Source organism: Dipodomys merriami, unplaced genomic scaffold, assembly GCF_024711535.1.
Source record: "Dipodomys merriami isolate MVZ:Mamm:240054 unplaced genomic scaffold, mDipMer1.0.p SCAF_2, whole genome shotgun sequence".
Classification (NCBI taxonomy): domain Eukaryota; kingdom Metazoa; phylum Chordata; class Mammalia; order Rodentia; family Heteromyidae; genus Dipodomys; species Dipodomys merriami.
In genome coordinates this window covers 69,651,977-69,676,426 of record NW_027203381.1, presented here as the reverse complement: position 1 = coordinate 69,676,426, position 24,450 = coordinate 69,651,977, and the positions used below count along the sequence as shown (strand labels likewise).

General features: G+C 41.4%; 1 protein-coding gene across 9 annotated transcripts in view; it reads left to right on the top strand.

Moving 5' to 3' along the window:
* Rubcn (rubicon autophagy regulator) overlaps positions 1 to 24,450 on the top strand; it is a 78,720-nt gene that overhangs the window by 15,865 nt on the left and 38,405 nt on the right. For 5 of the 9 annotated variants that reach the window (XM_070029983.1, XM_070029981.1, XM_070029977.1 and 2 more), the window contains exons 2-3: positions 5,297 to 5,450; positions 21,830 to 21,916. In XM_070029983.1, the coding sequence (XP_069886084.1) occupies positions 5,412 to 5,450; positions 21,830 to 21,916 (126 nt within the window). In that variant the 5' untranslated portion in view covers positions 5,297 to 5,411. The remainder of the gene's footprint in view (positions 1 to 5,296; positions 5,451 to 21,829; positions 21,917 to 24,450) is intronic. The other 4 variants (XM_070029982.1, XM_070029979.1, XM_070029976.1 and 1 more) reach the window with 2 other exon arrangements.

Here is a 24,450-nt window from a genome sequence, read left to right as displayed (position 1 = left end):
TCTTCAGCTCAAAGCGAGCACTCTACCTCTTGAGCCACAGCACCACTTCCAGTTTTCTGAGTAGTTTATTGGAGATAAGAGTCTCTCGGCCCTTTCTGCCAGGGCTGGCTTTGAATTGTGATCCTCAGATGTCAGACTCCTGAGTAGCTAGGATTACAGGCTTGAGCCACCGGTGCCCGGCTATTATTCTCATTCTTGAGTCTGTATGCTCCTGCGTTGCCTAGTAGAGCGCTCTAGTCATCTTTTAAATGACACTCCTTAAGACATTCCCGGTGCATTCTTTTCCACATTTCTACTTTAGCACTCCTCATTCCAAGTTTCCCCTATTACATTCTTAATTTTCTGAGAGATGGGGCTCCTCCTCTTTAACCACCATAGCCCCATTGCCTGACTTAGTTCTTCACATCTGTTGTTCAATGAATATTTACTCAAGGGAACATTAACAATTTGGTCATGCCTCTTATAGTTGGGCAGATGCCAGTAGTACTCTTGCCATTAAAAGGGCCTCTTCTCCTTTCCCCAGTTACTTTTCATTTTTTTACATTTATCTTCATTTCCCACTTCGCCCCTCTCATCCTCTTCTCTTGGTCATGCTAAGTTAATACAGAACTGGTAGCAAAGCTGGATGATCACAATTTAGGCAGTCCATGCTACTAGTTCAGATATTAATACAGAAAGCACAAATGGACCTTTGAGGCATTTAGGAAAACTGCTGTAGTCAGGAGCCAGGAGTGAGAGGGCATATCAGCTGACGGCAGCAAATCCTAAGCTTTTCTTGTAGTCTTTCTCCTCGCAGCTGTTTCTGCTTCTTACAACTTTACCACTAAGTGGACTTTTCTTTTTTTTCTTTCTTCTCCTTCTCATCCTTTCCCTCTCATTTCCCCTCTTTCCCTTCCTCCTTGACTTCTTCCTCTCCTTTTCTCTTTCTCCTTTAAATCTTTTCCTTTACAAGTTTCACCACCTTGTCTAGATGATTGTAACCTGTTCTGTCCAACATATTTACTGCTAATCACATGCAGTGGTTTTAGCAGGACAAATGGTATGTTGACAACATATGCTACATTCCTCTGAGAGGAAGTTGAACTAGAGCAGGACCTGAATTCCTGAAGGAGGTGACACGGTAGAAGACATTCTAAGTGGAAAGACCTGCAGGAATATGGCCATAGTAGTGAGGGTGACGTGTTTGTAGTGGAGTATGTTAATATTTAGATTGACAAAATGATGGGAATATTTGAACTCTATACTATGGAGTTTCTGGCATAAGAGATTTTTGGCCTTTTGTTGAATCTACTCAAATGTTGAAATTTGATAAATTCAGTATCATTCAAATTTAATAGGGTTGGTGAGGCAATTGTTGAGTTAAGTATGACTTTTCAAAGTATGTCTATAATATTGCTCATTTCCTTGCTGGTATTCTGCTCTCAGAAATTAAAGGGATGGACTGGCCTGGGGTGCTTCAGAGTTGAAAGACTGTACAATAGAGTCAAGTATTTTTTCCTATATGCACATTACTTATTTAAAAAGTAGCATATATATTTAACTACATAGTCCAAAGTTAAATACTGTATAATTAAAGCAAAAAATATATAACCAGAGAGAAATATTAAACATATATTAAGTGTAGGAGTCTCTTGCTACCTTAGTATTACCAATAATTAGTTTTAATTATGTTTTTCTCTATTTTGAGGCGGGAGAAGTCTTTTTTTGTTGTTGTTATTGGTGGTGGTGGTTGGGGCTTGAACTCTGGGCCTACGCACTGTCCCTCAGCTCTTCAGCTCAAGGCCAGTGCTCTACCACTGAGCCATAGCATCACTTCTGGTTTTATGGTGGCTAATTGTTTTTTTTTTTTGGGTCTGGTCGTGGGGCCTGAACTCTGGACCTGGGCACTGTCCCTCAGCTCTTCAGCTCAAGGCTAGTGCTGTACCACTTGAGCTCTGGTGGCTAATTGGAGATAAGTCTCATGGACTTTCCTGCCTGGGCTGGCTTTGAACCACGATCCTCAGATCTAGCTTCCTGAGTAACTAGGATTATAGGTGTGAGCCATTGGCACCCAGCTGGGAGAAGTCTTTCTAGGAAGTCCCTTCTGTCATTGAAAGCCCCAGAGCCTTGCCTGATCACATATCGTCTTTTGTCATAAGAAGCCCCTGACACTTGGATTAAAAAAAAAAAAAAATCCTTTATGGTGCATACTAGTTTCTTGTTTGCTAACTTTGTTCAGATCTGATTCTTTAGCCTCAGAGAAGGGGTAAACAATATTCTCCTTGTATTCCCCTCTTATTACTGAAGGTAAATATATCTTCACAGTATTTTTATAATGGAATTGTAAGCGTACTTTTAAATTGATCAGGACATTTGTAACTTAACTTTGCTTTCATTTTGAATGTCACTTCTTATCTATTTGGCAAGGTTAGGACAGGCCTGGCATTTAGGAACACTTTCCCCCACATACCCTTGAGTCACGTAAGCAGTTTCTGTTCTTCTTTAAAGGAGAAATATGGTCAAAATGCCCCTAGAAGAAAATAGAAGGGACTTTATTCTGGGATTGGCTTTCATGTGAGTTGATGAAAAGGATTCAGGCAGAGATGTACATATGCCAAATACAGACTATTTGCTATAGAATAAGAGCCACATGTTTTTGTAGCTTTGTCATCTTTCTCAGTGATACTTTATAGTGGGGAAAGGAAGTTCTTTAGCTTTGTTTGGAGGAAATTATTAGTATATTTAAATGCTCTGTGTCTAGGATTTCACTGCTCCTTATATAATTTTAGACGCAAAGACCTATGATGATAGGGCTTAATGTCTGCTTTTGCAATTTGTCATTATGTTCTTTGACAGTTAATGTTGTGAGATTAATACAGAATGACTCAGAACACAGATATGTAGTCACCTGTTGAGACAGACTTGTTGTCAGGCCTGTATTACTTGATTATAGCCTAGTGGAATGTGAAAATTATGTCAGTCAGAGGAGACTGGAAGTTAGCCCTGAGAAAGCATAGAGAATACAGTCACTGAGCAAAAGTTGGTATTCACTTGGCCTCTAGGGTGGCACTTTTCACAATGTAACAATAATAGCATTTTTAGTGACTACCTAGTCACTTTAGATAACTTTAGTTATGTCTGGATAACTAACTTTAGTTATCTCTTGTTCTGTAACTAGAGAAATCTTGTTGTGGTTACAGAACAAGAGAAATCTGGTGCTTCAAATGTTTAATGGCATAAAATTCAGAAAACTTGATGTCTCTGAATAAATTCTCGTTCACAAGACAAGAAGACCAGAGCAAATAGACCAGCATGAGTGAGGGACCTCACCTGGTTCTCCCATTTTCAGATGATGGTCCTTTACCATGTCCATCATGAAGTTTGCTTGTAGATTTTATTTGTCTAATAAAAAAGCATTCACTTTCCTAAATAGTTTAGAAAATATAAGAGATTAGTTTTGGTACTGTCTACCTTTAAAAAGCATTCACTCTCCTAAATAGTTTAGAAAATATTAAGAGATTAGTTTTGGTACTGATAGAAAGGATTCTAATTTAAGATCCTCCCACATCCATAGGTATTTATATTTACATGTGATAAAGTAGTTATGGTGAAAAATCTCTGAAGAAATCATTGCTACTTCCTATGACTATCCTTGAAAAGAAGAAAGAGTAATATTCTAATAAAGAGATGTGGCTCAAGAGGTAGAGCACCTGCCTAGCAAACAAGAGCCTTGAAGTCAAACCTTGGAACTGCAAATAAGAAGAAAAAGTGCTGGGAGCTGGTGGTTCACGCCTGTAATCCTATCTACTCAGGAGGCTGAGATCTGAGGATTGCGGTTCAAAGCCAGCCCGGGCATTAAAGTCCATGAGACTCTTATCTCCAATAAAACCACTGGAAAACCGGAAGTGGCGCTGTGGCTCAAGCGGTAGAGCACTGGCCTTGAGCAGAAAAGCTGAGGGACAGCGCCCAGGCCCAGAGTTGAAGATGCATGACTGACAAAAATAAAAGTGTGCCATGGGGTTGGGAAGTTGCCTCAGTGGTAGAATGCTTGCCTCGCATGCATGAGGCCCTGGGTTCGATTCCTCAGCACCACATAAGCAGAAAAAAGCCAGAAGTGGTGCTGTGGCTTAAGTGGAAGAGCTCTAGCCTTAAGCTCAAGAGCTGAAGGACAGAACCCAGGCCCAGAGTTCAGGGCCCATGACCGATTAAAAAAAAAAAAAAGTGTGTCATGGACTTCCTGTCCAGGCTGGCTTTGAACCACCTCAAATCTCAGCCTCCTGAGTAGCTAGGATTACAGAGGCCAGCCACCAGGTGCCCAGCTAAGAGACAGAGTTTGACACATCATTATCTCATGTTTTCCTTACCAGCTTTGATTCACCACATCCAGCACTTTCATTCAATTACAGTCAATTTAAGGTTTGTTTTTTTTTTTTTAATAAGAAGCTATGTTAATAAAATGCAGAGAATTTAAGAACATTGTAAACAATAGTCACACTTTTACTCTAAAGTACACCAAATAATCTAGCAAAATGAGCTGGGATGTGGCTGGATTGGAGGCATGTTCCAAGGTGATTCAATGCAAAACTTAACATTTTTGTCTTAATTTTACTTTAAAATATTTTTTTTTTACTATTTTTTTGGGGGTCCGGTCATGGGGCCTGAACTCTGGGCCTGCGCTGTCCCTCAGCTCTTCAGCTCAAGGCTAGCGTTCTACCACTTGAGCCACAGCGCCTCTTCCGGCTTTTTTCTTTTTGCTTATGTGGTGCTGAGGAATCGAACCCAGGGCCTCAGGCATGCAAGGCAAGCGCTCTACCACTGAGCCCCCTTCCCAGCCCCTTTAAAATAATTTGTGTCTCTAGTCTATATAATATATAATATTTATATGTGAATATATGTGTGTGCTGCACTGTAGTTAGTACTTAGAAATATAATGAATAAGAAGGAGTCTTTTTTTTTTTTTTAATGTCAGTCATGGGGCTGGGCCCAATCCCTCAGCTCTTCAGCTCAAAGCTAGTGCTCTACCACTTGAGCCACAGCACCACTTGCAGTTTTCTGGTGGTTTATTGAAGAGTCTCATGGACTTTCCTGCCCAGGCTGGCTTTGAACTGGGATCCTCAGATCTTAGCCTCCTATGTAGAGCTATGTGTGAGCCAATGGTGCTGGCTTAATTTAGTCTTCTTTACAAGATTTACCTCTCAGTGAGTCTTATATATAAGTGAGAAAAAGGAAAGAATGTGGGACAGGAGGCTTCTTGGCTTTCTTTGATGTGATCAGAATCAGGTACAATGAAGTTAAGTAACCATTGGTACCATTGCAGGAGGGAGCACTGGCAGTTGCTGGGTAATTTGAAGACTACTGTGGAGGGTTTGGTGTCTGCCAACTGCCCCAATGTTTGGTCTAAGTATGGTGGCCTGGAACGGCTTTGCAGGGACATGCAGAACATTCTCTATCATGGGCTCATCCATGACCAGGTATGTTGAACTCTCCTTTTTTTTGCCTGATAGACTGAATTACTTCTTGGAATGATAGTTTCATTAAATTGGTTGACAGGAAAAAGTTGTAAATCACTAATCTTGAGCTGGTTTATTTTGTTTGTGCCAGTACTAAGGCTTGAACTCAGAACCTGGGTGCTATCCCTTAGCTTTTTTGTTCAAGGCAGACAATCTTATTGCTTGAATCACACCTCTACTTCCAGCTTTTGTTGGTTAATTGAAGATAAGAATCTTCTTAGTTAGGCTTTCCTACCTAAGCTGGCTTGGAACCACAATCTTCAGATCTCAGTTTACTCCTCCTAAGTAATCTATAAAGTCTTGAGGGCAGGATAAAGGAAGAAAAGGAGCCAAGTCAAAGAATCTATTCAGTTTTACTGGGCACTAACCAGTGTGTAATCCTAGCTACTCCTGAGCTGAGATCTGAGGATTGTGGTTTAAAGACAACCAAGGCAGAGAAATCCTTGAGACTCTTATCTCCAATTTATCATCAAAACACTTGAACTCTGGCTCAAGTGATAGAGAGCTAGCCTTAAGCACAAAAGCTCAGGGATTGTGCTCAGGCCTTGAGTTCAAGCCCCGGGACTGGCAAAATTTTTTTTTATTCAGTCTCTATCATTCAGGAAATGTTTTTATTGAATAAAAAGAAGCATGAGCTCTATTAAATTGAACATACTGTCCTTTGTGAAATAGTTTTGCATAGAGACCATTGTTTGTTCTGGTGCTGAGTACTTGCATGCTTGATAAGACTGGTATAATTAGAACTATATTTCTTTCATGATGCAAAATTATTTTTCCCTCTGACTGTCTTTCATTTAGATTTTAAATTTTTGTTCCTTTAATTTAGACTATTACTATCTTTTTTTTTTAAATCTGAGACCAGAACTTGAACTCAATATCTGATACTTGCTTTTTTTTTTTTTAACTTTCTTTTTTTTTTTTTTTTTATTGTAAAGATACTATACAGAGGGTTACAGTTACATGAGTGAGGTAATGGGTACACTTCCTCTTGAACATTGTTACCCCCTCCATTGTTTTCCCCCTACCATCCCCTCCCTCCCTACCTTCCCCGAGGTTCTTTTTTTTTTTTTTTTTTTGATTGTGATTAAGTGATTACATAATTTCCAGAATTTCACAGTATTGTGGAATAATGATGCTCATTTAAAGTCACAAGTTCATTCTAACTTTCCTGGAGCAAATTGTCTATCACAGTCTGTAACATATAACGGTGTTCACATGTTATATACCATATATGTGATCAACAGCATGGGGATATTTAGTAGTGGTTCAACCAGATGAGTGGGAGTTCTTTGTTTCTTAAGTCCTGTTAGTTTTGTCGTATCACCTAACATTTTGGATTTAGCATCCACTTATCAGGGAGACCATGTACCGTTTGTCTCTTCGTTCTTGGCTTACCTCGCTCAACATGATTCCTTCTAGCTTCATCCATTTCCCTGCAAATGCCATTATTTTGTCATTTCTAATGGCTGCATAATATTCCATTGTTATAGATACCACAATTTTTGGATCCATTCATCTGTGGTGGGGCATCTGGGTTGTTTCCATATCCTAGCTATTGTGAACAGTGCTGCAATAAACATGGAGGTGCACGTGTCCTTGTATATTGGTTCCTGTTGTTCAGGGTAGATGCCTAGAAGTGGTATGACTGGGTCGTAAGGGAGGTCAATCTTTAGCTTTCTAAGGACATGCTTTCCAAAGTGGTTGTATAAGTGTACATTCCCACCAGCAGTGTAATAGGGTTCCTCTTTCTCCACATCCCCTCCAGCATTTGTCGTTGGCTGATTTGTAGATGTGGGACATTCTGACTAGGGTAAGGTGGTATCTCAGGGTTGTCTTTATTTGCATTTCCTTCACCACCAGGGATGATGAACATTTCCTCATGTGTTTCTTTGCCATTTTTATTTCTTCATTTGAGAAGTCCCTCTTTAGTTCCCTTGCCGATTTAGTAATTGGTTTGTTAGGTTTGGGAGGGATTAGTTTCTTGAGTTCCCTGTATATACAGGATGTTAACCCTTTGTCTGATATATTGCTGGTAAATATTTTTTCCCAATTAGTTGGTTGTCTTTCTAGCTTAGTTGCAATAGATTTAGCTGTGCAGAAGCTTTTTATTTTAAGGTAGTCCCATTTGTCGAGTCTCTCTCCAACTTGTTGTGACCCTGGGACTCTGTTCAGGAAGTTCCTTCCTGTGCCTATTAGTTCAAGTGTCTCTCCTACTCTGTCCTGCAGTAGTTTCAGAGATTCAGGTTTAATGTTAAGGTCTTTAATCCATTTTGAGTTGATGTTGGTGCATGGTGATAGGCTGGGGTCCACTTTTAGTTTTCTGCATGTGGCCGCCCAGTTTTCCCAGCACCAGCGGTTGAAGAGGCTGTGTTTCTTCCATTGTATGTCTTTGGCTCCTTTGTCAAATATCAGCTGGCTGTAGGCCTGTGGATTTGTTTCTGGATCTTCTATTCTGTTCCATTGGTCTTCGGGTCGTTTTTGTGCCAGTACCATGCTATCTTTGTTATTATAGCTCTGTAGTAGAGTTTGAAGTTCGGCATGGATAGCCCTCCCATATTGTCTTTATTCCCTCGAATTGTTTTGGCTATTCTAGGTCTTTTGTAGTTCCATATGAATTTTTGGACTGTTTTCTGTATTTCAGTGATGTATGTCATTGGGATTTTAATAGGAATTGCATTGAATTTGTATATTAGTTTTGGAAGTATTACCATCTTTACTATATTAAGTCGGCCTATCCAGGAGCATGAGAGGTCTTTCCATTTCCTAGTGTCTTCTGCAATTTCTTTCTTTAACTTTTTATAGTTTTCATTAAATAGTTCTTTTACATCTTTGGTTAGGTTAATTCCTAAATATTTTATTTTTTGGGAGGTTATTGTGAATGGGGTTGCTCCCTTTATTTCCCTCTCTTCTTGTACATTGTCAGTGTACAGGAAGGCAACTGATTTTTGTGGGTTTATTTTGTATCCTGCTATTTTGCCGAAGTGATTTATGATTTCTAAGAGTTTGGGGATGGAGTTTTTGGGATCGTGAAGGTATAGTATCATGTCGTCTGCAAAAAGGGATAGTTTAACTTCTTCTTTCCCTATGCGGATCCCTTTAATGTCTTTTTCTTGCCTTATTGCCCTGGCTAAGGGTTCCAGGACTATATTGAAGAGGAGTGGAGACAGTGGGCATCCTTGCCTTGTTCCTGATTTTAGGAGAATTGGTTGTAGCTTTTCCCCATTAAGTATAATATTGGCTATTGGTCTGTCATAAATGGCTTTTATTGTTTTTAGAAATGTTCCTTCTATTCCTATTTTCTCCAGAGCTTTTAGCATGAATGAATGTTGAATTTTATCAAAGGCCTTTTCTGCATCTGTGGCGATAATCATGTGATTCTTGACCTTGGCTCTGTTGATATGTTGGATTACATTTATTGTCTTACGTATGTTAAACAATCCCTGTGTCTCTGGGATGAAGCCTACCTGGTCACAGTGTATAATTTTTTTATGTGTTTCTGGATTCTGTTAGCTAGAATCTTGTTAAGGATCTTTGCATCTGTGTTCATCAAGGAGATTGGCCTATAATTCTCCTTTTTGGTTGGGTCTTTGCCTGGTTTGGGGATGAGTGTGATATTGGCTTCGTAGAATGAGTTTGGGATAGCTCCCTCCTTCTCTGTTTCTCTGAAGAGCTTGAAGAGTATGGGTATTAGTTCTTGTTTAAAGGTCTTATAGAATTCTGCTGTGAATCCATCTGGTCCTGGGCTTTTTTTTGTTGGAAGACTTTTGATAGCTTCCTGTATCTCATTATAGGGTATTGGCTTATTTAATTGGTTAACTTCTTCTTTGCTCAGTTTGGGCAACTTGTATTTCTCTAAAAATGCATCCATTTCTGCCAGATTTTCTTCCTTTAGAGAGTATAACTTTTGAAAGTAGTCTGTTAGAATTGTTTGGATATCTTGGGTACGTGTTGTGATGTTTCCCTTGACATCCCTAATCCTGTTAATATGGGTTACCTCTCCTCTTTTTTTAATTAATCTTGCCACCGGGCCATCAATTTTGTTTATTTTTTCAAAGAACCAGCTTTTTGTTTGGTTTATTTTTGTTATGATTTTCTGATTTTCTAATTGGTTCATCTCTGCTCTTAATTTGGTTATCTGGCTTCATCTAGTAACTTTAGGTCCCATTTTTTCTTGTTTTTCTAGCTGTTTTAATTGCAACATGAGATTATTTACTTGGTCTGTCTCCATTCTCTTTTTTTTTTTTTTTGGTACGGTCGTGGGGCCTGAACTCTGGGCCTGAGCGCTGTCCCTCAGCTCTTCAGCTCAAGGCTAGCGCTCTACCACTTGAGCCACAGCGCCACTTCCGGCTTTTTTTTTTTCTTTTTGCTTATGTGGTGCTGAGGAATCGAACCTAGGGCCTCAGGCATGCAAGGCAAGTGCTCTACCACTGAGCCACCTTCCCAGCCCCTGTCTCCATTCTCTTGATGTGGGCACTGAGGGCAATAAATTTGCCCCTCAGGACTGCTTTTGCTGTGTCCCACAAGTTTCTTTGTGAGGTGTTTTCATTTTCATTGAGTTGTAGGAAATGCTTTATTTCTTCTCTGATCTCTTCCGTTACCCAGGCATTGTTAAGGAGTGTGCTGTTCAATTTCCATGTATTAGAGAAATTTCTGCGGTATGCTTTGTTACTGAGAGCTAGCTTGATTCCACTGTGGTCAGATAGGATACAGGGGATTATGTCGATCCCTTTGTATTTGCTTAAGTTCCTTGCATGAACTATGATATGGTCTATTTTGGAGAAAGTTCCATGAGTGCTGAGAAGAATGTGTACTGTGTTGTTTTAGGGTGAAATACTCGGTAGATGTCAGTTAATTCCGCTTGAAGTATGGCCTCACTTAATTCGGTAGCTTCTTTGCCAATCCTCTGGTTGGTAGACCTGTCCTTTGGTGAGAGTGGTGTGTTAAAGTCTCCTAGTATTATCATATTGGGATCTATTTTATTCTGTAAGTTTGAGAGCATTTGTTTAACATATCTGGGTGCACCAATATTTGGGGCATATAAGTTGATGATGGTTATATCCTCCTCTTGGATTGTTCCCTGTATTAATATGTAGTGTCCATCCTTGTCTTTCTGTACTGATTTTAATGAAAAGTTTATTTTGTCAGATATCAGGATAGCTACACCTGCTTTCTTACTGGGGGTGTTTGATTGGTAGATCCTTTTCCACCCCTTCATTCTGAGTTTGTTTGTATGTTTGGCTGAGAGGTGGGTCTCCTGAAGGCAACAGATAGATGGGTCTTGTTTTCTGATCCAGTCCTCAGTTCGTTTTCTTTTAATTGGCGAATTCAGCCCATTTATATTAAGAGAAAGTATAGAGAGATGCATTGTTGTCCCTGCCATTCCGTTTTCCTGTTTTTCTTCTTTCCTTTCCTCCTGTGCTTGCTCAGTTAGACTTTGAGTAAAGCCTGTTTGGGGCAGGCCCCAGTTCCTGGTTGCTTTCTTCAGGTTGTGTCCCCCCTCTTAGAATTCTTTGTAATGCTGGCTTAATGTTTATGTATTCATTTAGTTTTTCTTTGCTATTAAAAGTTTTCAGTTCTCCATCGAATGTGAATGCTAGCTTTGCCGGGTATATCAGTCTGGGTTGGCAGTTATTGGCTTTCAGGGCTCGTATGGTGCTTTCCCAGGCTTTTCTTGCATTCATTGTTTGTATGGAGAGATCTGCAGTGATTCTAATTTTTTTCCCTTTGTAGTATAGCTCCTTCTTCATTTTTGCTGCATGCAGGATTGTTTCCTTATTATTCAGATCTATCATTTTTACTATAATGTGTCTAGAAGTGTTTCTCCTGGGATCTTGCTTGTTGGGTGTTCTATACGCTTCTGTAATGTAGGTAAGATGCTCCTTTTTGAGGTGGGGAAAATTTTCACTGACTATCTTGTTGAATAGGTGTTGCATTCCCTTGCTCTGGAATTCCTCACCTTCGTCCACTCCGATTATATGAAGGTTAAATTTCTTGGCATTATCTGCTTGCTCTTGAATCTCCCTTTGGTTTAATTTGAGTGATTTTTCCATATCTGTCACTTTTTGGTCCAGTTGGTGTATTCTGTCTTCTGTATCTGACACTCTACCTTCAATTTCATTCACTCTGTTGACCGTGGTTTCTATTGTGGTTTGCATGGAGGAAATGGATCCCTTTATGGATTCAATGTTGGTTCTCATAGTACTGATCTCAGTATGTATTACCTCTAATTTGGCGTTTATCTCACTTCTTACTGAGGTTTGTACAGCTTCTATTTTTGCGTCCAACTCTTGTTTGATATCCTGTATCTCTTTTGATAGTTCATCCTTGTGCTCTTTCAATTTCTGATCAATTTCTCGCTTAATTTCTTGAGTCACTGCCTCCAGCAACCCTTGGATGTAGCTTTTGTCTTCCATTCCTGCTTTGCTCCCACTGGGGCTCTCCCCTGCGTGGCTGCTGGCTTTTGAGGTGAGCTTGCTGTCCTGGGTGGTGGTAAACCTTGTGATTTTTCTCTGTGATTTTTGCATGGGGGTTCAGGAGACTGCTCTGCAATTTTGTTTTGGTGTGTCTGTCTTTGCTTGGTTGCTGATTCTGTATTGGTAGAGAGAGTCTGTGCCTGATCTGGGTTCTGTTGGGAGCCTATTTCCAGCTGCTGTTCTGACCTACTTAGGATTCTCAGCTCTCTGCTGTAGATTGCTGGCAATTCCCGCCTTTGGAAGGGTTGAGCAGCCTAGACTGCTTGTGTTTGCTCCTACGGGTGCTCTTGGGAAGATCAGATGCTCTGGATGCACTCTCCCAAATACTGGAGTCTGCTATGGGCTCCTGATGTGTTTTTGTTTGTTTGTTTGTTTTGGGCTGGTTGTGGGCTTGAACTCTAGGTTTGGGTGCTGTCCCTCAGCTCTTCAGCTCAAGGCTGGCACCCTACCATTTGAGCCACAGCACCACTTCTGACCCTTTTTGCTTTTGTGATGCTGAGGAATCGGATCCAGGGCCTCATACATCCAACACTATCACTCTACTGCTGAGCCGCCTTATCAGCCTGAGCTCCTGCTTACTATCAGGTGCTGGCAGCCTGTGTTGCCCAATTTCCAGCCTAGGATATATGGGTGGAGTTTGGTGGGGTTTGGGCTTCTCTTGTCCTGGGCCTCCAGGTCTTTTGTTGTCACAGGCATGCTTCCCGGGGAGTGCTGTTTCCTGATTTTCTCCCCTCTGTTGAGGCGTATGCTCAGCTTTTTACTTCAGTTGGGAGGAGTTGGTTGTGTTGTTCAGGCGCCGGATCCCCAGGCCTGGTTCCGGCCCCAGCCTGGAGCGCGCTCATTAGGCCTGTGCTGATGTGTATACCACGTAGGTTATGCAGCCTGGAGGACACAGTTCAAATTTCTTCTACTGTTGGTAGTCTTAACCCAGGGGCGCTGTTCCTGGCTTGGGCATTTAAGCTCCCTTCCAGGGGCACTCTTGCTCTGGCCTGGCCAGCGGAGTGTGCTCCAAGGGCTGGTAGAGCTCTCGAACAGTTCCCAGTTTTAGTGGGTCCTGTGGTCCGGGTGTTGGGGTAGGGAGTCTAGGTCAGGGTCTGGGGATTCCCTCCAGCTCTGGTCTCCCTTGAGGGATACACTTCCCCTGTGGGGTACTCACCCTGGAGCTAGTTGTTTCTGTGTGTTGTAGGTCGTCAGTTGCTGTTGCAATCCGAGTTCAGTTGGGGTGGTTGCGGGCTGGGCTGGGTGGTGGTGGCTCTGTGTGATTCTTTTCTGTCTCTGCCTCTATCGAAGCTGTCAGGTCCACAGTGTCCACACTCAGGCGGCTTCTTCGCGGGTGATCTGCAGGCAGCCCCCTGTGTCTCTGGGATGCCGGGTTGTAGAGATCCGGTGGGTCTGACGCCAGTGCCTCAGGCGGCTTCTGCATGGGTGATCTGCAGGCAGCCCCCCTGATACTTGCTTTTGATCATTGGCTGGTACTCTACTACCTGAGCCACACCTTTAACCCCTGTTATTACTGTCTTTACTTTAAATTTATAACAGCACTAAAGAAGTACTTTGCTTGCAGGAAAAATAAGATTTCATCTTCTAAATACATGTGAAATCTGTAGTGCATATAGAAGTTACTATTGAAAATAAGAGGTGAAAGAAAGCAAAGATTAGCACAAGTGGTTAATAGAATGATTGGATCATTGGGGGTTTCCTCTTAGAACCTTCGAAGGACACATACAAAATACAAAATGTTTTCATTTTTAGATTATCCTTTAAACATTCCTTTGTAGGCAGCTGGTTGATTTTTTTGAGTAATAATTTAGTTATAGCATAATTTTTTCAGTATAAACTTTGATATTAAATTTCTTTTTTAATTCAAATATTCTGATAATCTTTGCATTTTGAAAATGGAATTCAGTAGAACTTAATTTTTTCCTGTGTCTTTGAGAATTATTCCATTTTCAGTATTTTAAATAAGATTGGATTGTGGCTAAAATTGTCAAGTGAATCACTGGGTTTTGATATCTTCTTTTGTGGGGGGGGGGTTGGTACTAGAGTTCAAACTGTATTTCATACTGGCTTAGTGTGCTTACTGAGCTGGCACTCTACACTTGAACCTTTCTTCCAGCCTACCTTTTTGCCAGTTATTTTGAAGATGAAGTCTAGTGAACTTTTTTGCCCAGGCTGTCTGGTCTTGAATCATACATAATCTTCTGGATCTCAGCCTTCTGATTAAATAGGACTACAGACATAAGCCACCAGTGTCCAGCTTTCTTTTTTTATAATCAGAATTTATTCTTAGCTCAAGTCACATCGAAAAAGACTGAACCGGCTAATTGTCATGAAAGTGTTTGTACTGGCTTGGATTTAATATGTTACCCACCACTTGAGAAATATGAGAATATTATCTGAGTTCTGTCTTTTTTTTTTTTGGCCGGTCGTGGGGCTTGAACTCTGGGCTTGGGTGCTGTCCTTGCGCTCTTCAGCTCAAGGGGAGCACTCTACCACTTGAGCCACAGCACCGTTTCCGGTTTTCTAGTGGTTTATTAGAGATAAGAATCTCACGGACTTTCCTACCCGGGCTGGCTTTGAACCATGATTCTCAGATCTCAGCCTTCCATATAGCTAGGATTATAGGGTGAACCACCAGTGCCCAGCTTGAGTTTGGTCCTTAAATCAGTGTTCCTGTTAGATATTTTCAGGATTTAATGGAGAAGTTAGTCTAGGTTTGACTTTTAAGAATAATTTCAGTCCTTCTTAAGGATTTTAAAGATAGATGATTGTCCTACCTGGGTGACAGATACCAGTAATCATAGCTATTTGGGAGGCTGAGCTCTGGAGGATCAATGTTAGTCCCAGCAGAAACATTTGCAAGACCTCTTCTCAACCAATAGCTGGGTGTGGTAACAGGTGTGCACCTGTTATCCTAGCTACATAGCAGAATGAGGTCAGAAGAATCTGAATTTCAGGTTTCAGGACAGCCAGGGCAGAAAAGTCTGCAAGATTAATTTCCATAGAATAAGTTAGGCAAGGTAGTACACTCATGTCATAATGAGAAGCCTAAAATAGGCAAAATATTGGAGGCATGGATCACTCCAGAACCACCAAAGAAAGAAAAATTGTCCTTAAATGAGCTCAGTGGTCTTTTTATTTTTATTTTTGCCAGTACTGGGACTTGACTCTGCTTCACTCTCTTTGCTTAACTGCTTATGGCTGACACTTTGAATGGTACCTCCATCATGGCTTTTTGTTGGTTAATTGGAGATGTTATCTCTCGGACTTCTCTACCAGGGCTGTCTTTGGACTGCAGTCTCCATGTCTCATCTCCTTGAGTAGCTAGAATTATAGGTATAAACCTCTGATTCAAAAAATGACTTGCTAATACATTTTTTAAGAATCTCAAATGAAATGTTTGGCAAGTGCAAAACACACTTAATATGTCTTATTAGTGATATTTGTGCAAGCCTTTTGTTATCAGAATGAAAAATATTCAAGTATGTGGTCATTTACAAAACAGTAGTAGTGTTACTAAGTGGAAGTAGAGAAAATCAGGCACTTGGTCATGGACATACACACTTAGCAGATGGAGGATCTAGAAGAAAGAATCAGAAACAGAAGATTCATGTCTGTTTCATTGCTGCTCTATGTGCCTTGTAAAGTTGTAAGAATTAGAGTCTGTGTCAAAAACTTTGTTTTCCCCTTTTTTTCCCAAATATTAAAACTGTCAAGGGTATTTGGCTTCTGTGTCATCAGGAAACTATTCTGAGTGTTGTTTCCTTGGGGGAGGAAGGAGTATGATGATTCATGCTGGCCTTATCTTCTCTCTGTTTTCAGAAGGATGTCATGTAACTCAGTTGTATTTTGTTTTTTTTTTTCCAAAGCATTCAAGGCTTTGGGGAAGCTATAACATTATGACCATATTCTTAGCTGGGTCTCATTTTCTGAGCAGCCTGTATTTAGGTTTTTAGTCCTTCCATAATGGAAAACATTTTTAAAAAATGTTTTTTATTGTAAAAATAGTGTATAGAGGGGTTACAGTTCCATGAGTAAGGTAATGAGTACATTTCCTATGGAGCGTTGTTACTTCCTCCTTTGTTTATCCCCTACCATCCCTTCCTTCCCTACCTCCCAACCATAAGGGAAAACATTTTAATAACCCAGTCTCTCAGACAGTTTAGCTGATAGAGTGAACAGGAGTCTCCTTTTCATTACCACCTAGAAGAAACTGTTCTTAGATGCATAACTCCAATAAAATTTTATTAGCATACATTAATTGTACTAAGGAGTCTCATTGCAACATTTCCATGTATGTATACAAGGAACCCCATCAATATCACTTCTATGACTCTCTCTTACCCTTCTCCCCCTTCTTAGACAATTTTATTAAATTTCACTGTTCTATTTTCATACAGGCAAACAAACTGCTTCAACTTCATCCTCATTCACCCTCCCCCCTCCCATGGGTGTCTAGTCCCACAGCAGACTCTGTTTTACTTTTCTGTCTTTTGATTTCAGTGTGTATTAATTGTACAATGGGGTTTCACTATAGTATTTCAGATGTGTATATTATTATTAAAAAAATTTTTTTTTTGGTCGTGGGGCCTGAACTCTGGGCCTGGGCACTGTCCCTTAACTCTACAGCTCAAGGCTAGCTCTCTACCACTTGAACCACAGCACCACTTCCAGCCTTTTCTGGTTATGTGGTGCTGAGGAATTGAACCCAGGGCCTCATGCATGCAAGGCAAGCACTCTACCACCACTGAGCCACCTTCCCAGCCCCTCAGATGTGCATATTATTATTTTGCTTTTTTTTCCAGACCCAAGGCTTCCCATACACTAGGTAAGTGGTCTACCAGTGAGCTATATCCTTCACTCTTCAGAGAAATTTAGAAGTTTCCCTTCTGTTTCTTTTTTTTGTGTGTGTGTGTGAAAATACCGTACAGAGGGGTTACAATTACATGGGCAAGGTAATGAGTGCATTTTTTGTCAAGCATTGTTGCCTTCTCCTTTGTTTCCCCTTTCCATCCCTTCCCATCTCCCCCGCTCCCTTCTGTTTCTATTGAGATGACCATGCTTATTTTGTCCCTCATCCTGATGTGAAATGTATTATATTTATTGATGTATGCATATGAAACCAGACTTGGATACCTGAGATGAATTCCATTTGCTCATTCATAGTCTTTTGGGGGCTGGGAAAAAAATAAAAAAATAACAAGAGTCTTTTTGATGTGTGGTTTGATTTGACAAGCTAGCATTTTGTTGAGAAGTTTTTTTCTTTTATTTTTATTGCCAAGTGATGTGCAGAGGGGTTACAATTACATAAGTAAGATAGTAAGTACATTTCTTGTCAAAACTTGTTACCCTTTCCCTCATTTTTCTCCTACTTTCCTTCCCCACCTTGAGAAGTTTTTTGTTTGCTTGTTTTGTTTTTTGTTTCTGTCAGTTGTGGGACTTGAACTCAGGGCCTGTACAGATCAAGGCTGTCCCTGAGCTTTTTTGCTCAAAACTAGCACTCTTTTTTTTTTTTTTTTTTTTTAACACTCATCAATTGAACCACAGTTCTACTTCTGGCTTTTTCTTTTTGGTGTGTTTAATTGGAGATACGAGCCTCATAAACTTTCCTGCCCAGGTTGGCTTTGAACTGTGATCCTTGTCATTCTTTCTTTCTTTCTTTTTTTTTGTTGATCATGGGGCTTGAACTCTGGGCCTCGGTGCTGACCCTCAGCTCTTCAGCTCAAGGCTAGCACTCTACCACTTGAGCCACAGCGCCACTTCCGGTTTTCTAGTGGTTTATTGGAGATAGGAGTCTCATGGACTTTCCTGCCCAGGCTGGCTTTGAACCGCGATCCTCAGATCTCAGCCTCCTGAGTAGCTAGGATTACAGGCGTGAGCCACCGGCGCCCAGCTTCCTTGTCATTCTTTATGTCCCTTTATGAAAGTAATTGTTTGTGCACTTTTTTTTTTATTTTGGTCCAGTCATGGGGCTTGAACTCTGGGCCTGGGTACTGTCCCTCAGCTCTTCAGCTCAAGGCTAGTGCTCTACCACTTGAGCCACAGCGCCACTTCCGGCTTTTTTCTTTTTGCTTATGTGGTGCTGAGGAATCGAACCCAGAGCCTCATGCATGCAAGGCAAGTGCTCTACCACTGAGCCACCTTCCCAGCCCCTGTTTGTGCACTTTTAAGTTTGTCAAGTTTTTATTATTTGTTTTCTAATTATGTAAGCCATCTTGAATTCAGAGCTGACAATGGTTTATTTCAATCTTCAGTAGTAAAGTGCTATATGCAGTTAAACTGTCATCATGTCCACTGAATTTTGTTACAGATTTTCCCCCTTGTAGTATCTAGCCAGACCCATAACTGTGACAAGTATTTGTTGGTCAGTTCTTAACAAGTTATAAGTAAGATCTGTTCATTATTTCTGTTGGTCTCCTTGTTGCTTTAATTGGAAATAAAAAGGGATTTTTGGCAAAGACTCATTTGATCTGAGGACTGTAGTTCAAGGCTAGCCCAGGCAGAAAAATTCATCTGAGACCAGCAAAGAGCCAGGCTGGAAGCATGGGTCAAGAGATTCTTTTTTTTTTTTTTTGGTCTGGTTGTGGGGCCTGAACTCTGGGTCTCGGCACTGTCCCTCAGCTCTTCAGCTCAAGGCTAGCGCTCTACCACTTGAGCCACAGCGCTACTTCTGGCTTTTTTCTTTTTGCTTATGTGGTGCTAAGGAATTGAACCCAGGGCCTCTTGAATGCAAGGCAAGTGCTCTACCACTGAACCACCTTCCCAGCTCCTCAAGAGACTCTTATCTCTAATTAACCAGCCAAACACTGGAAGTGGCACTGTGACTCAAAGTGGCACTGTAGAACACTAGCCTTGAGCAGAAGTGCTGAGGGGAGCCGGGCGCTGGTGGCTCACGCCTGTAACCCTAGCTACTCAGGAGGCTGAGATCTGAGGATTGCAGTTCAAAGCCAGCCCGGGCAGGAAAGACCGTGAGACTCCTATCTCCAATAAACCACCAGAAAACCGGAAGTGGCACTGTAGCTCAAGTGGTAGAGCGCTCACCTTGAGCTGAAGAGCTGAGGGACAGCTCCCAGGCCCAGAGTTCAAGCCCCACGACCGACCAAAAAAAAAAAAAAAAAGAAGTGCTGAGGGGCAGTGTCCAGGTCTTGAGTTGAAACCCTGTGAATGCCAACTGGGATGAGCTATCCCAGCAATGAGCACCTAGACACCCAGGACTCAGCCAGTCTGGGGAAAAAGGAACCATGGAGAGGAATTAGAGATGATGATGTTACCTCCTAAATGGAGCCACTACATTCACTTTTTCAAAATGAATCAGATCCAGGAGATCAACACAGTTAAGCTTGTCCATCTAATGTATCCAGACATCTACCAAGGCCTCCCAGCAGGCCCTTTAACTACTCCAGTTCCGCCCCAGAGTCTGACTGTTTACCAGTCTACCATACTCTCCCCTACCTAGTTGCCAGATGTTAGAAGGAGCTAGGGACATTTTCCACCAACTCCAGGACTGCCTGGAATGGAGATAGGAATTAGCCAAGTCATCCAATTTTTAATTTGCTGCCCCCATCCCACCCTTCTGACATTTGTATTTCGTCTAATATTTTTTCTTATTGCTTAGCCCCTGCCTTGTAAGATTTCTTTCAGATGTCATCTAAGGACATATACATGTGTTCACCACCCAGGAACAGTTGCTGCTTGTTGCTTTCCCCCAGACTGGACAACACCACCACTTTTTACCCCTAATGTCGACACCCCTTAACAGCGGGAAGTAGCCAAAGAGAATCATGGCCCATTTATAACTATCAAAAGCCTGGGATGTTAGGTCTGCCCAGGAGAATAGCCCCTTTCCCTTTCCTTTTCACCTGCCTAAAACCAGTAATCGCCTGACTGTCAATCAGCTGACTGTGAGTCAGCAAAAGATCCCAGGTTCTGAGATCACTTCTGTCCCCTCTGGTTCTGTATCCCCTTTGGTCCCGCCTCCCACCTTTCCCTATATAATCCAGCTCAACATTAGTCCTTGTCTCTCTTTTTCTCTTTTTCGTTCCCTTCTGCCTTTGCACACCTCCATTTTGTGTGGGTCTACAGTTTGCTTTCCTCCCAGGAAAACTTTTTCCTGCCTGAACCATGTGGCGTTTCCTTTCGGGTGAATTTTACAATCCTCAGATCTCAGCCTTCTGAGTAAATAGGACTTTATAGGCATGAAACACTGGTGCCCAGCTGATATAAACATTTTGTTGCTGGGTGCCAGTGGCTCATGCCTTGTAATTCTAGCTAAACAGGAGGCTGAGATCTGAGGATCAGGGTTTGAAGCCAGCCTGGGCAGAAAAGTCTGTGCACAACTCATATTTCCAATTAACCACTCAAAAACTGGAAGTGGAGCTGTGGCTCAAAGAGGTAGAGTGCTAGCTCTGAGCAAAAGAGCCTCAAGGACAATGCTCAGGCTATGAGTTCAAGCCCTACAACTGACAGACAAACAAACAAAAAAACCCGCCAACAAATAACTCCACAACATTTTGTTTATTATGTCTAGGCCCCTTCCATAGGACTGTTCTCATATTGGGCATTTCTTTGGCTGTCTATATAGCTCTTTTTTGATGGGGTAGTGTAAGAAAAGCAAATATTTCCTTATTTGATTTCACTTGCATTGGATACTATTAGACATTCATCTCTGGCTTTTCATAAATAACTCTTCATCACTTTTAAGAGGAAACTGAATGTTAGAGATAAGTAGTAAAAAGCTAGATTTTTTTTTTCACTTTATACCTTGTATGTATGTTACCTGTTCAGAGAAATGGTTAAAATGATTTCTTTTTTTTTTTTTGTCGGTCATAGGGCCTGAACTCTGGGCCTAGGCACTGTCCCTCAGCTCTTCAGCTCAAGGCTAGTGCTCCACCACTTGAGCCACATCACCAATTCCAGTTTTCTGATGGTTTATTGGAGATAAGAGTCTCACAGACGAGGCTGGGAAGGTGGCTCAGTGGTAGAGCACTTGCCTTGCATACTTGAGGCCTTGGGTTCGATTCCTCAGCACCACATAAGCTGGAAGTGGCGCTGTGGCTCAAGTGGCAGAGTGCTAGCCTTGAGCTGAAGAGCTAAGGGACAGCGCCCAAGCCCAGAGTTCAGGCCCCACGACCGGACCCAAAAAAAAAAAAAAAAAAAAAAGAGTCTCACAGACTTTAGTGTCTGGGCTGGCTTTGAACAGTGATCCTCAGATCTCAGCCTGAGTAGCAAGGATTACAGGCATGAGCCACCGGTACCCCGCCTAAAATGATTTTTTAAAAAGCGTGAACATATTTCTTCATTGCTCCCGAGAACTTTTTCTTTTCTTTTTTTTATTTTTTATTTTTCATTTTTTGGGCCCGGTCGTAGGGCCTAAACTCTGGGCCTGGGTGCTGTCCCTCAGCTCTTCAGCTCAAGGCTAGCACTCTACCACTTGAGCCACAACACCACTTCCCACTTTTTTCTTTTTGCTTATGTGGTGCTGAGGAATGGAACCCAGGGCCTCTTGCATGCAAGGCAAGTGCTCTACCACTGAGCCACCTTCCCAGCCCACCCCCCCCCCCCCCAAGAACTTTTTCTAAGGCAAGGAAAAGTTATTCTTTTCTCTTCCTCTCTCCCTCTTTCCTTCTCTTCCTCTCACTCCCTTTCTCCCTCTCCCCCCACCCCTCCCCTCTCTCTCAACAGGATCTTGCTATATATCCAAGACTGGCCCCAAATTCATGATCTACCTATCATCACCTCCAAAGTGCTAGGATTATAGACATGTACTACCATGTTTGGCTCTTTTTTTTCTCTCTCTTTGAAAGTCAACAGTGAAACTAGGTTTGTTCCAAAATGGTAGTGATTTGCTCATTTTGAGTTTTCTTCCAGCAGGTGTGTTGCCGCCAGACAGATTACTGGCAATTTGTGAAAGATATCCGTTGGCTCAGTCCCCACTCAGCCCTTCATGTGGAAAAGGTAAGAGTGGAAAAAGAGCTGGTATCCTGGTGTGTAGCTGCAAGCCTTCATTGTCTGATATTCTGTTGGCAGAATCTTTTGCTCTAGAATGGAGTGTGAACAGTTTCCTTTTTTTTTTTTTTGGTCCATTATAGGGGCTTGAACTTAGGACCTGGCCACTGTCCCTGAGCTCTCTTTGCTCAAGTCTAGTGCGCTACCACTGTGAGCCACAGCTCCACCTCCACGTTTTTACTTGTTAATTGTAGATCCAAATCTTACAAACTTTCCTGTGTAAGCTGGCTTTGAACCATGATTCTTAGATCTCAAACCCCTGAGTAGCTATGGCTGTGAGCCACATGTGCCCAGTTTTGCTTGGTTTTTCTGCTCAAGGCTGATACTCTACCACTTGAACCACAGTGCCACTTCCTGCTTTTTTCTTTTTGCTTATGTGGTGCTGAGTAATTGAACAGGGCCTCATACATGCAAGGCAAGCACTCTACCACTGAGCCACCTTCCCAGCACCTAACTTTTTTTTTAATAAGTTTTTTATTATGAAAATACTGTACAGAGGGTTTACAATCACATGAGCAAGGAAATGAGTACATTTCTTATCAAGCATTGTTGCCTCTCCTTTTTTTCCCCTACCATCCCTTCCCTCCCATCTCTACAACTACATTCCTGCCCCCTTCTGCCTAAATTGTAAAGTTCGTTTTTCGACATACCGTCTTGTACATCTCATTGTTGCAATGGGTTAACCTGTATCCCTATTTAAACAATTTGTTTTTTCCCATCCGCTCCCCAAATTATACCAACATCAAATACAGTGAAAACAGGGGAGTATTATACCGTAGGGGAGGGACATACAAAGCAACAAAAAAAATCACATGGTACCTTATAAATATGTTAGAAACAATAGTTAGAAAGAAAAAAAAAACACTTGTGTTCTTATCTTGGGGTTCATTTTGCTTTACATCATCTTATCTGCTTGACTCAGATATATACTAGTTATTACAAATAAGGGAAACCATGCGACCTATGTTTCTTTGTGCCTGGTTTACTTCACTTACTTCACTTTCCATTTCCTAACAAATGGGGCAATGTCATGCTTTCTGATGGAGGCATAGAATTTCATTGTGTATATATACCACATTTTCTTGATCCATGCATCTACTAAAGGGCATCTGGGTTAGTTCCATATCTTAGCTATGGTAAATAATGCTGCAATAAACATAGTTGTGCTGGTAGCTTGTTTGTGATCATTCGGGTAAATGCCCAAAAGTGGGATTGCTGAGTCATAGGGGAGCTCTATGTGGAGTCTTTTGAGGAACCTCCATACTACTTTCCAAAGTGGTTAACAAGTTTACACTCCCACCAATAATGCAGTTGGGCTCCCTTCTGTCCACATCCCCTCCAGTATCTGTTGTTATTAGAGTTCTTGATTATAGCCATTCTAACTGGGGTGAGGTAGTATCTCAATGTTCTTTGGATTTGCATTTCTTTTATGGCTAGAGAGGTTGAGCATTTCTTCATGTGTCTATTGGCCATTCTTATTTCCTCTTCAGAGAAGTTTCTCTTTAAGTCTTTAGCCCACTTATTTATTGGGCAGTTGTTTCTTTCAGGATTTGTTGTTGGGGGATTTAATTTTTTGAGTTCCAGATATATTTTAGATATGAGACCCTTGTCCATTGTATGGCTAGTGAAGATCTTCTCCCAATCCATGGGCTTTCTATTGATCTTGCTAACTATGTCCTTTGCCATGCAGAAGCTCTACAACTTCATGCAATCCATTTGTCCAACCTTTCTTTGATTTGTTGTTTTTCTGGGTCTCTATTAAGAAATTTTCGGCCTGTGCCAAGGAGACCTAGGGTTTCTCCTATTCCATCTTATAATGTTTTCAGGGAGTCTGCTTTGACTCTGAGGTCTTTGATCCATTTGGAGTTGATTCTGGTGCAGGGTGATATATAAGGATCTAGATTTAGATTTTTACAAGTGATTAACCAATTTTGCCAGCACCATTTACTGAAGAGGCTGTCTTTCTTCCATTCTATTGTTTTAGCTCCCTTATGGAAGATTCGGTGACTGTTGATCTGTGGGTTCATTTCTGGGTTTTCAATTCTATTCCATTAGTCCTGAAATCTGTTCTTGTGCCAGTACCAAGCTGTTTTGATTACTATGGCTTTGTAGTAGATTTTGAAATTTGGTATTGATATTCCTCCAGCACTGTTCTTTCTGTTGAGGATCATTTTTGCTATTTGGGGTCTTTTATTGTTCCATATGAATTTTTGGATTGCCTCTTCTATTTCCTTGAAGAATGAAGTTGGAATATTGATAGGTATCACATTGAATTTGTAGATAGCTTTGGGAAGTATTGCCATTTTCATGATGTTGATCCTTCTAATCCAGGAGCATGGGAGGTTTTTCCACTTTTTTTTTTTGTTTGTTTGTTTTTTTGGGTCCCGTTATGGGGCCTGAACTCTGGGCCTGGGCGCTGTCCCTCAGCTCTTGAGCTCAAGGCTAGCACTCTACCACTTGAGCCACAGCGCCACTTCTGGCTT